The sequence below is a fragment of the Piliocolobus tephrosceles genome, chromosome 8, assembly GCF_002776525.5.
Source record: "Piliocolobus tephrosceles isolate RC106 chromosome 8, ASM277652v3, whole genome shotgun sequence".
NCBI classification, from domain to species: domain Eukaryota; kingdom Metazoa; phylum Chordata; class Mammalia; order Primates; family Cercopithecidae; genus Piliocolobus; species Piliocolobus tephrosceles.
In genome coordinates, this window is record NC_045441.1 from 122,436,636 (window position 1) to 122,450,156 (window position 13,521).

The following is a 13,521-nucleotide window of genomic DNA, read 5'->3' on the forward strand; positions in this document are numbered from 1 at the left end:
TATTTATAAAAGTAGTTGATGCATTCTGAGTTTGCTGCTCCACAACTCCAGGACCTCTGAGTTAGTTTGCTTTCTATTCCTTTAAATTCTTCAATCTTTATTGTTACTGAGCAGGCTACCTCCTTCCTTACTTTTAATTTTTATTATTATTCTTGTTCCTCAATCTAACCACTTTCCACACACATTCTGATCTTGTTTTGTTCACTTGGTCTTATGAATTAAACCAACGGAACCAAATGCAGGAAATACTAAGCCAACGGAACCAAATGCAGGAAATACTAAAAGCTTACCGGTAAAAGTATTAACACAAATATGCATTACTACTAACTATTTCATTTAGCTTGAAAAAAAGGAATCTGCAGTGTGGTCTGTTTGTTTTTCGCTTATACTGTCTTTTCTTCATCAATATTCATTTGTTTATTCCTGTGCGTGTGTTTTTAGGGCTATCTGGAAATATAAGAACACTGGGGAAAATTGAACTCACACATAAACCTAATGTAGAAACATTAGTTTTACAGAACATTACAGAAAAGCATTTCTGCTTATATTCATTTTCGTATTTTATTGGATTTTTAAAAGAATCACTTGCGCTTAAGGGTAAAACTTCGCACATAGGCATCCAGCAGAGAACCCCTCTTTCATTTAAATACACACCCTAACAAATTTTGGCATCATCAGATAAATTTGATTTAAAGCCTGACAAAATTCTAAAAGCAAGGAAGCCGAAAAAAGCTCGAAGTCAGAATAAAGATAAATGAAGACACTCATTACAAGACTCATGAAGTTGCAGCTGGTTTAGCTTTCACGCGCGCCCAGGAGACGGAGAAGGAAAACTACGACTCCCAGAGTGCTTAGAGCGAACACGAGCGTCGTTGCCTCAAAACCTGTTCCCTTAGTCCCGCCTCCTCACTTCAGTGATTGGATTTTCCACTTCCGCGCCTCTGGAATTCTCCTCACCCATTGGTGGAGACTCCAGCGGGGTCAAATACAGAATTTACGCACTCTTGGCTTCCTTGGAGCCTAGCGGCTCTCCCCGCGTCCAAGATGGCGGCAGAAGCAGCTGGTGGGAAATACAGAAGCACAGTCAGCAAAAGCAAAGACCCCTCGGGGCTGCTCATCTCTGTGATCAGGTGAGGGAGGCAGGAGGCAGGGTCTGGGGACTGGGGGCAGCGGCTTAACCTCCGCTTTGGAAGGGAGAAGGGTTAGCTGGGTCCCACCCTGCTCTCCCTTCCCTTTCCTCCTTGCCTCCCGCAGCCCCTCCCTAGGGCCCTAACCCCTCCCCAGGGCCCCAGCAATTCTCCCCCCACCTTTTTTTTCTGGGGTTAGCTATAGAGAGAGGAGCCCCGCCTCAGTCTTTTTCTTTAGGGGCAGCACCTTCTATTACAGTTCCGGGGCCCCAAAGCACGCTATTTGGGTTTGGTAGAGAAGACCAAGTGAAGGTGTGTTAATTATTGATTCCTAAAATGCTTATTTATTGTTTGCCTGTAGCAGCACTCACTGAGAAAGGCGTCTTGTTTCCTGGACTTTGGGATGTAAGGCCTTAGAGTCCGGAGACTCCTGTGATGAGTTGCAGATTGTGTTTTCACACTCTGGATACTTTCAACCACCTGTGCGTGGCCACAGCCACAAATACAAGAATCTGCAGTGAGCTGGTAGGAGGACTGGGTTTGAAGGCACACATTGGTTTTCGATTTTTGCTCTGCCTTTTTCTGCCTTCCCATTCTGGTCCATTCCTTAAAAAAACCAAACCAAACCAATTTCAGATTATCTTCAATGCACTCCCGCTCTGCACCTACCAGAAGATTGGGGTGGGGGTGGACTGGGAGTGGTGGACCTTTTAGGAGCTTTTTTTAAAAAAGTGAAATATATTGAGGATGGGGAACCCTTTCAAGAACCTTGGAGATGATACAGGTACTGACTAAAACCAATCTAAATAAAATTTATTATGGCACGTTTTTTACGTTGTTGGCATTTGAATTTCAACTCATTTATTTTTCGTAAACACTCCTATTTTTCCCCAACAATGCTAAACTTTTGTTTGAATTCTTGCAAGGCTCCTGGGATGTGTTGATCATCTTTTCAAAACCCAGGGCCCAACATTATCTGATAGGTACTAAGCACTTCAATGAATTAATATATCAAACCATTAAAACAGATTACCACTCACTGACAAAGACACATCTCATGGGTCTTATTTAGGGGACTTTAAGATTATAGCCTGTTAAATCATTACTGTTAATTTTCTTTTGGGCTTAAGAGAAAAAAATCTCTGCGTGGAAATGCTTAATATACTTGGTAGGCCATACAGAGGAAGTGCTGTTCTATTGTGAATCGATAGGCCCACATTCTTGCTGCGACAATACACAAGTAGTGTAGATGTACGTCATGATACTAAAATTCCAATTAGAATGTTTGTTGTTTCCCATCTGAATTTCCTGTGGAATTAGAATTCCTGGACATTATTTGGATCCTTTTTTGAACTTGTTTGTTTTTTCTACCTTGTAGTCAACATTTAAACAATAGGTATTTAGTGCCAGTTTGTAGTATGGTGTCTGGCACATGTTGCATATTTAATAGCATTTGTTGACTGAATGAATAAATGCCCTGAGTTTTGCAAAAATGAAGCAGGCACAGTGTTACCCTGGAGGAGAGTATAGTTTACCTCGGGGATAAAACATGTCAGTAAAAATGATGACGTAAGACTACGAGAGAGATATGAAATGTTATGGAAATCCAGGAGGAGTAGCCGTTTCTAATGAAAGTGAAATGTGCCATCTCATCTGTTTACTTTTGATTCTCCAAGGTCTTCCCATTTCTTTTATGCTATTTGTGCTTTCTTCAGTGCCAGTTGAATTTACTCTAAATGTCACATTTTTGAAAACAACATGAAAGCCAACCTAAAGCATTTTTTACTAATGCTAATTCAGAACATACCTTGCCTTTGGTTGACCATTCCTTCATGTTCTCCAGGAGGAACTCCGTACTGCTTGATGGCAAAGATTTTGTGGTCATCCATCTCTTATGCCAGTTTATTAATATATGCCCTGCACTTTATCAGGCCTAGGCATTTTTTACTTTGATCTCTGTTGTGCATTATTGCTTTTCTTTTCTTTCTTTCTTTTTTTTTTGAGACAGAGTCTTGCTCTGTCTCCAGGCTGGAGTGCAGTGGTGTGATCTCAGCTCACTGCAACCTCTGCCTCCCGGGTTCAAGTGATTCTTCTGCTTCAGCCTCCTGCATAGCAGGGATTACAGGTGTGTGCCACCACACCCAGCTAATTTTTGTGTTGTTGGTAGAGACAGGGTTTCATCATGTTGGCCAGGATAGTCTCGATCTCTTGACCTTGTGATCTGCCTGCCTTGGCCTCCCAAAGTGCTGGGATTACAGGCATGAACCATCGCGCCCAGCCCTCATTTTCCTGCTTTATCCTTGATCACCTCAGATCACTCAATAACACTTCTGTTACATATTTTTTATAAGTGTGGTGTAAGGGAATGTCTATACTTAGTATCCTGGGCAAGTTTAATAAGGTTTGGAATACATTGTTACATGTGACCTTGAGACCGAATGGTGTTGGTGTTTGTATTTCAACATTTCTTTGAGTCACAGGGAGATTTTGGTGTTGGAGTGAGGATGTTGGTAGCTATAACTTCGTGTTATTTCCTTCCTAATGTGCTTTTGAACATACCCAGTGGTTTAAATTTTATAAACAGTGGTAGTGAATGAGAGGACAATGGTTGTATTACTGTGGTGTTTGGGATGGGGAATGAGGGGAGAGTCCTGTGGGTAATAGAACCAGGAATGTATATTTCTTGTTAGTAAATTGTGCTGTCACTTGGAAGTTGCTTCTTGTATTTCTGTTCAATTTCTGTCCTTTGTGTTTTCCTTCTTGCAACATTGTATTCATTATTTTTAATTCCTGATATAAAACTTTGCTTATCTCCTCCTATCTTTTAACTTTTTTTTCAAATTCTCTCCCAAAGACTATAGCTTTCCTAGTTGCTTTGGCAACAAGCCACAAAAAGGAAAACCCATGTTAGGCTCGTGTTTATAAGGTCTGAGCATTCCTAACATGTACCGGGCACCTGCTAGCTCCTTTCATGTTTCCATGGACTTATTTTGTCACAAAATAAATTACCTGTTAGAGAGTGTACTGTCTTTTGAAAAGTTTGATCAGTTTAGCTTTTTAAAAAATACCTCTTTGTATCACTGAGTAGTAGTTTTTCTTTTTTAAATAGTGAATGTTAAAAATGCTTCTTTAATTCTCTTGCTCACATGTGTGAAAATGTCATTTCTGTACTACATTATGATACATTATGTATCATAAAATTTTGTCTTTTTTCAATGCTTTTCCTAATAGTTGGGGTAGCTTTTATTGTTACAGTCATTTTTAATATTGTATTCAAAAAACTACAGGTGGATAAGGGTTTGACTTAAGGACAGAGTAGGTGTAGACATGGGGAATATCCAAATCTCATCGCTATTTCCAGCCCTTGTACTAAATAGTTAAATAATGACTCTATTTTGCTAGTATAAAGTATTTTGCTAGTACAAAGTATTTAAACTTTAAAGCATTTAAAAGCCAAAAATAAAGATGAAGTATAGTGTAATTGTAATGTAAGTATTATATGATACTTTTTAAGTGCCTTGAGACTCAAATAAAAATGCTTGATTATTTAAAAATTATCGAGTAAAAATATGTCAGGGCAGTCAGATGTTTCAAAGGTCAGATGACTTCCAGGGCTTTACAGAAGAGGACCTCAGGCCTGTGAGGTGGGGCTTTGGTGAGGGGACAGATAGTGCTTGGAATTCAGTTTGTTGGAGGCTACGGCCAACTGCAGCTTTTGGTTTTAAGTATTGCCACTAGCCCTTTAAAATGGAACTAACTGTGGGGACAGAATCCTGATTACCTGCTGATGTGTGATGTACGATTTGGAGTTTTACACACACACACACACACAGACACACACACCTACTTTTCTTTTGACCTGCTGATGTAAGATTTGGATGTTTTATACACACACATACAAGCATATACACATACAATTTTTCTACTTTTCTGTTGATTTCCCTTGCCAACCTTTTGTTTGGTGGGAAGTCAGAGGAGGCAGCCTCTCTAGATGGGAAATAAGATGGCATTTTGGAGATATTTTATTTCTGTGAGTTCTTGTCAGATTTTTAATTGGGAAATGTGTCTGCCACTTACTGTTAGGTGATTTGCTTTCCAATTAAATGTTGTCTCTCTTTATAACTTGGCCTGTAATAGCCAGTTTAATTGGGAAGACAAACTTTGGTTGCGACTTCAGGAGACCTTATCGGAACCTTGGAGCAGAGCTTTTGAAGACATACTCTGGTTGCACATGTCAGGGAGGTTTGAAGGCAGTGGAAGGCTCACGTTTTCATCAACTCTTATGTCTTCACAGAAGTTGAAATTTCAAAAACGTAGAAAATCCTTTATTGTAGACACCTGTTAAATTCCCTTCCTCCTTGGAGAGTATTTTGGTCAGCCCTGTGTTTAATTCAAAGTAAACTTTGTTGAAGGGGTCCAGGCTTTGACCAGGGCTTTGAACAAACAGCTTTGAGGTTAATAACACAGTCTGTGGCAGGAAAGGAAAGGAAAGCAGTCAGTCTCTTCCCCTGTTCTGAGCCGAGTCCTGGAAGTTGGGTTAGGTGTTAATGTTCTTTGCATCGCCATCTCTTCTCTTCATCTGAGCCCATCATATAATGGTTTTTTGGTTTCTAGCTCTCTTTGTACCCTGGGACATCTTGACCCTACCGATGTTGTGTTGTTTGAAAAATTACTACTAGAATACTCAGAAACAGTGCTTCCCGGAAGTCCTGGGATGTCTGGCAGTGTATGTGAATGTAAGGGGCAACACAATTCCCATACTTTGGCTCAGAATTAGTGTCTTGTGGACCCATGTCTTAATGTACCTTGTGTGATTGTTAACACTGTGATTTCCTGAAGGCTTTGAGGCCTGTAGTATTGATGGTGGGTGGTATGGTCAGGTTTTTTCAAGCCATTACTTGTAGATAGATGTGGTCACAGCCTGTGGTGAGAAGTGCTGTGGTGGTGTGTTGTAGTTGAAACTTGCTGTATTACCTGGGTAACATTAGACCAGTTCCTTAAAACCACCATGTCTTAGTTCCCTCATTTGGAAAACGGGCCAATACGATCTGTGTTTTTTTGCAACATCACCCGAGATGAGAGTATATAAAAGTGCCCAGCACAGTTTGGCACACAGACGTTCATTTCCTTCTTTCTGGATCTGTAGCCTCTTTTGTTAAGAAGATTCTTTTGATTGTAATAAATTTGCCAGATAGTAACCAGGCTATAAGGTTAATTTTCCACCAGAAATAACCTTGATGCCTTAACTAGAGTGTTTGATTCCATTCGTCAAGATGTTGTCTTTGTAACCAGGGAATGTTGTACAGCTGAATTAAAGTAGTAATTATTTGGTAATTTGAGAGTCAGCTAAAGAAGCTAGATTTAAATATATGTATGGTTATGTGGGTATGTAAACATGTAAACTATAAACACACATAAAGTATAAAACATTTATTAGATTAAAAGACTGAAAAGACTACAAACAAGCAGATCAAGGGGCCCATACTCTGTTGAGGTAATCCTTGTTGTCCTTTATAAAAAGGACAACAATATTGTGTGTTGTACAAATTTGTAAAGACTAGAGTCATAGAAACATTGTCCAGCAATCTCATTTCCCAAAATACGACCTGTTTTTCAGGTTTTCGTGTGGATCTTGTCCATATATATACATTTTTTTTAAATATTGCTATACAGTGTTCATAGTTATAAAAGTTTTTTAGGTGGAGGAATTAAACATATACAGAACAATAGGGAAGAAAAAAATCACCTATAGTTTCTTTTCTTTTCCTTTTTTTTTGAGGCAGAGTTTCGCCTTGTCACCCAGGCTGGAGTGCAGTAGCGCCATCTCAGTTCACTGCAACCTCTGCCTCCTGGGTTCAAGTGATTCTCCTGCCTCAGCCTCCCGAGTAGCTGGAATTACAGGCACATGCCACCATGCCTGGCTAGTTTTTGTATTTTTAGTAGAGACGGGGTTTCACCATGGTGGCCAGGCTGGTCTCAAACTCCTGACCTCAGGTGATTGACCTGCTTCGGCCTTCCAAAGTTCTGGGATTACAGGCGTGAGCCACCGTGCCTGGCCCACTTGTATTTTCTTCACTAGCATTATCCACTATTAATACTTTTGCTTCCAGTTTAAGAAAAAAAATCACTCTATTATTATAAAAATAGTACTCTCATGATAAATAATTCAAACAATGAAAATGCAGAAAAATGTGAAGATGAAAATAAAAAAAATTATTTCAAATTTTGTCGTCTATAAGTTATTATCATTGATATTAGATGAACCAAATTCCAGACCCCTCCCTTTTCTGTGTGAATGTATGTGTGTATATGAAATGTTGATGGCCAGAAATAATTTTTCATTAAATATGGGATCTTTATATACTAATTTCATTTGTCCTCCTTTTTGAGGTACACATATATATGCTAGAGTGCACAAATCTTAAGTATATGGCTTGATGAATTTTTACCTGTGTAACCACTGTCCAGCTGAAGATATAGAACACTTCCAGTATACTAGAATGATCCTTCTCTACCGTTTTTTTTCCAGTACCTTTTTTTGTGTGTGTGTGTAAGGATATCCATTTCCAACACCACTTGTTAAAAAGACTATGCTGTCTTTATTTGCTTTCTTTTGCAACTTTGTCAAAAACCAATTTACTTTATATGTGTGGGTTTATTTCTTGACTTTCTAGTCTGTTCTATTTATGTTTATATTGATAACAATATTGCACTGTCTTGATTACTGAAGACATAGTGCTTTTTTTAAAGTTCTGCAGACATAGTGTAAGCCCTTCAACTTTTTTTTTTTTTTGAGACAGAGTCTTGCTCTGTCGCCCAGGCTGGAGTTCAATGGCACGATCTCAGCTCACTGCAACTGCCGACTCCCGGGGTCAAATGATTCTCCTGCCTCAGCCTCCTGAGTAGCTGGGATTATAGGTGTGCGCCACCACGCCCAGCTAATTTTTGTATTTTTTGTGGAAACGGGGTTTCACCATGTTGGTCAGGCTGGTCTTGAACTACTGACCTCAGGTGACCCACTGCCTCGGCCTCCCAAAGTAAATGCAGGGATTACAGGTGTGAGGCACCGTGCCTGGCCCCTTTTACTTTATTCTACCTTTTCAAAGTAGTTTTGGGTCTTCTAGGTTGTTTGCATTTTCTTACAAATTTTAAAATAAGCTAGTCCGTTTCTACAATAAAACCTGGGATTTTGATTGGGATTAATATATGAAATTGACATCTTAATATTGAGTCTTCTGATCCATGCATGGGGGTTATATATCTCCATTTAATTCTTCTTCAGTTTATCTCAGCAATTTGTGTGTGTGTGTGTGTGTATGTAGATTTCAGTGTCTAGGTTTATATGTCTTTGGTCAGATTTATCTCTATTTTAGGCCACTTCAAGTTGTTCTACAGTTCATGGAATGTTGATGTTCATTAAAAAACGCATTTTTTTTCTCTTGGTGTTTTGTTTTATATAGTTTGTGTTGCTATGCTAGTTCACTAGTCTTTTCTGCTATTCCTAATCTCTTGTTAATCCCATCTAATGTTATTGTTTATCTTAGATTGTACTTTTCAATCTAAGATATAGAAGCTTATCTTCGTTATCTGGAAGTTTGATTTGGGTCTTTTTCATGTCTCTGCTTACATGTTTAACTTTTCCTGTAGCTTTGTGAACAAATGAAATACGGGTATTATAAGAGTTTTAATGTCCTTGTCTACTAATTTTATCATCTGTGCCATTTCTGGGTTAGTTTCCATTGATTAATTTTCCCTCTTCCTTTACATGCCTTGTAGTTTTTTTTTTTTTTTTCTTTCTGAGACGGAGTCTAGCTCTCTTGCCCAGGCTGGAGCACGCTAGCGCTATCTTTGCTCACTGCAACCTCCACCTCCCAGGCTCAAGTGATCCTCCCACCTCAGTCTCCCAAGTAGCTGAGACTATAGGTGTATGTGCCACTGCACCCGGCTAAATTTCGTATTTTTTTTTCAGGTTTTGCTATGTTGCTCAGACTGGTCTTGAATTCCTGGCCTCAAGCAATCCGCAGGCCTCAGCCTGTGAACCACCACACCCAGGCATCTTGTACCTTTTGAGTTGATGCTAGACATTGTCAGTTTTATCTTGATGGCTGTTGGTTTTGGTTATTTTTGTATTCCACTATTCTTGAGCTTTGTTCTGAGATGTGGTTAAGTTACTTGGAAACAATTTGCTCTTTTCAGGCCTTGTTTTATATTTTGCTAGTAAGAAGCAGAGCAACATTTAGTCTAGGGCTAAGTTTGTCCCACTACTGTGACAAAATTCTTTTGAGTAGTCCACTCAATACCGTAAGAATTGTGAAATTTTTTCACTCTGGCCTAGGACGATAGGCACTATTTCCAGCCCTGTGTGAGTTCAGAACATTAGTCCCTCTAATCCTTTCAGGTTGTTTTCCTGGCCGTGGGTAGTTACCTGTCACATGTGTGCTGATCAATACCCAGCTGATGACCCTCTACAGATCTGCAGACTTCCCTGTGATGCTCTTTCCCATCTCCATTACTGCCCTGCAGATTCTAACCACCTTAATATGCAGTGTTTTGAAACCTGTTTTGTTTGTTTGTTCGTTACTTTGTTAGTCCCTGTTATTTCTTCTGGGCCTGAAGTAGAAGTCCATCAGCACTTCTTATTTTAAAAAATAGCTCTAAAGGTAATATTTTGGATTGCATCTTCTCAGAGTGGAAGAATAAGATACTCAAATGTGCTATTTAAAATGATGGCAGCTGGGTGCAGTGATATGTGCCTGTAGTCCCAAGTACTCTAGAGGCTGAGGTGGGAGGATTGCTTGAGCTCAGGAGTTCAGCTCCCGTTGGGGCAGCATAGTAAGCCATGAAATAAATTATGACCTTTGTCCTTATAGTGGCCAGTTTTTTTATGTGCTAGGGGTTTAGCTTTGAAAAACATAGGTGTGTACAGTTTAATAGGAAGTAATAAGGGAAAATTCTTGTATTACATTTGACACTTGGTAAGAAAATAAAATATTTCGGCTGTGTGCGGTGGCTCACACCTGTAATCCCAGCACTTTGGGAGGCTGAGGTGGGTGGATCACGAGGTCAGGAGTTCAACACCATCCTGGCTAACATGGTGAAACCCCATCTCAAATACAAAAAAATTACAAAAAATTAGCTGGGTGTGGTGGCAGGTGCATTAGTCCCTGCTACTCAGGAGGCTGAGGCAGGAGAATGGCATGAACCCTGGAGGCAGAGCTTGCAGTGAGCCGAGATAGTGCCACTGCACCTCCAGCCTGGGCGGCAGAGTGAGACTCTGTCTCAAAAAAGAAAATAATAAAATAAAATAAAATAAAATACTTAGGAGATTCTTAGGAGACCCTTTTCTGACTTTTATTTATTCTTTTAAAAGTATAAAGTCTTTGTCAAAAATAAAGTAGAATATAATTAAAAAGTGTTTTTCCATTTAAAACCTATAATTGTGCTGAATATTATTTGAGAATTATACTAAAAATATCACTTGAGAGCTTGTTAGAAATGCAGAATCTCAGGTCCTACCTGACCTACCTGAGCTGAATCTGCATTTAAACAAGAGTCCCAGGTGATTTGAAAGCACAATAAAGTTTAGGTAGCCCTTAGAACAAGAAACCCCAGGCTTGAAATGTTCTCAACACATAGAAATGATAAATGCTAGTGACGATGGATATCCTAAATACCTGATGGTTTGGCTGTGTCCCCACCCAAATCTCATCTTGAATTGTAGCTCCCATAATTCCCATGTGTCATGGGAGGGACCTGGTGGGGGGTAATTGAATCATGGGGGTGGGGCTTTCCTGTGCTCTTCCCATGATAGTGAATAAGTTTCATGAGATCTGATGGTTTTATAAATGAGAGTTCCCCTGCACAAGCTCTCTCTTGCCTGCTGCCATGTAAGATGTGACTTTGCTCCACATTTGCCTTCTGCCATGATTGTGAGGCCTCCTCAGCCATGATGAACTGTGAGTCAGTTAAATCTCTTCTCTTTATAAATTATCTAGTCTCAGATATGTCTTTATTGGCATCTTGAGAACAGACTAATACACCTGACTTGGTTTTTACACAGTCTGTGAATATTACAAAATCACATGTGTGCCATAAATATGTACAAATATTTTGCATTAATTAAAAGAGATACAAGAAGCCAATTGCAATTGTTAAAAATTTTTTCTGAGATAAACGTTATATAGATATATTTTTTGAAAAAGCATTCTTTTTTTTTTTTGAGACAGGGTCTTTATCTGTCACCTAAGCTAGAGTGCAGTGGCGTGATCTCAGCTCACTTCATCCTCTGCCTCCCAAGCTCAAGCAATTTTTGTACCTCAGCCTGCTGAGTAGCTGGGACTACAGGTGTGTGCCACCAAGCCCAGCTAGTTTTAGTATTTTTTGTAGAGAGGGAGTTTCACCATGTTGGCCAGGCTGGTCTCAAACTCCTGGCCTCAAGCAATCTGTCTGCCTTGGCCTCCCAAAGTGCTAGGATAACAGGTGTAAGCCGCCAGACCCAGCCAAAAACATTTTTCTTAAGCAGTGTATATACTGAAATATATACCAACAAAAATGATATCATGTCCAGGATTTGCTTCAAAATAATGAGAGGAGGGTTAGAGTAACTGGGGTTGTCAATGAAGAAGACTGGAATGTGTTGATAATTGTTGAAGTTGGATTTATCTGACAGATCTTCTTTTTTTAATTTTTTTTTTTTTGTAGAGATGGAGTTTCACTATGTTGGTCAGGCTGGTCTTGAACTCCTGTCCTCAAGAGGTCTGCCTGCTTTGGCCTCCCAAAGTGCTGGGATTACATGAGCCACAGTGCCTGACCTATTTGATAGATCTTTTAATTTTTGTACATGGTTGAAAATTCCATAAAAATATTTATGTGTGTGTGTTTACATATGTATATGTTGCGGGGGAGGGAAGATAGTGAGAAACAAAGTTAACTGATTGATGTTTTAATAGATTAGTATATTACAGAAATGCTATATATTCTTTATGTCCTGTTCTCTCTCCCCTAGACACTTTGAACGATAACATATTTAAATGTCCCTGATTTCTGCATTTAAGAAATCTGCTTCAATTTGTGTAGCCCAGAATTTCCAAAATTTGACCACATAACACCTCTTAATTTTTTGTAAAACATTGTTTCTGAGGAAGTCACCAGAAAACAAGATCACTGGACGATGCTTGAAGAAGGATGTGGGGCTGCAATAGAAGTAGAAAAAGAGGTAGAGTTTGGTGACGTACGAGTAGGGGGAAGTTTTTAAGTTGACTTTGTCAACCTTGGGCTCAGTTTTATGTATTAGTGGGGTGATTTTACTTAATATTAGATAATGACCTTCTTTGATGCCTAAGAGATTTATAGCTTTTGGTCCCCAGAAGTGTTCTATAACTGAGTTAATTGAAATGTTGAAAAACTGTATGTGTTGGGTGTAGTAATTGACCCTAAGTGCTGTCTGAAGCAAGACACCAACAAATTTTCAATTGACTTTAAGTAAAAATTGTTTAGTGTCACTTGATATTAAATACATCTCTTTGTCCTGTTAGGGGATATTGTTTTTATGCATCAGAAAACTTTTTCAGAGGGACTTGTCATTGTGAATTGCTATCAATTGGGATAGGATTAGCTTGTATTTTGTGTGCTCTAATAAGACATAATTAAGAAACAAGCAATCACAATGTATAATTGAATATAATAAAATCCTATTTAAAAGTGTAGTGTAGATTTGGTTATGCTTTGAGTGAAGCCGTATCTTATGTGATTATATAGTGATACACATCTTGAACATTTCTTTAATGTGTAATTTTTTACACATTAAACTCATATTTCTGAGTAACTCAGAAAGGATATGATGAAGGTCTCTTATTTTTGTAGTTCACTGGGAGCATTTATAGATTATTTGTCTTATACAAACTGTTCTGCTTAGAATAAGAGGCTTGGAAGACTTATTTCTTAACTTGTTTATTTAGTGTTTATATTCTTAACTATCTCTTTTCCTCTTCAGTTTGTACTTTCATTCTATTCATACTTAGGACTGGCTTTTGTTTCCTGATGACATTATAGGTATATGGTGCTGTCAGCCATTTCTTAGATTGGCTCTTTAGAATTTTAAAGGCAAAGAGAACCTGACTGTCACACTGTGAAATTAGGGCTGAATAGATACAATAACTTAACCTAATGTCTTCTGTTTAAAAGCAGTTTGGGAGAGAAAACAGGATTTGTGTTGTAAAGAATCACATCAGCTGTAGACTTTTTTTTTTGCATTGGGATTAGTAGCAACAGGAATATTATATTCTGGAAAGATCAGTAAGCTAATAATTCCTTTTTTTTCTTTCATCTTGGAGTGAGGTTCTGAAACTAGTGAACTCTTCAGCATTTGTTGAGCATTTATGCTTAGTTTTTGTCT

At 38.8% G+C, this 13,521-nt stretch overlaps 1 protein-coding gene across 5 annotated transcripts in view; it reads left to right on the plus strand.

Annotated features, from left to right (window-relative positions):
• Positions 1–993: 993 nt before the first annotated feature.
• EXOC4 (exocyst complex component 4) overlaps positions 994–13,521 on the plus strand; it is an 821,075-nt gene continuing 808,547 nt past the window's right edge. For all 5 annotated transcript variants that reach the window (XM_023207825.2, XM_023207827.2, XM_026454384.1 and 2 more), the window contains exon 1: positions 994–1,130. In XM_023207825.2, coding sequence (XP_023063593.1) covers positions 1,045–1,130 — 86 coding nt within the window. In that variant the 5' untranslated portion in view covers positions 994–1,044. The remainder of the gene's footprint in view (positions 1,131–13,521) is intronic.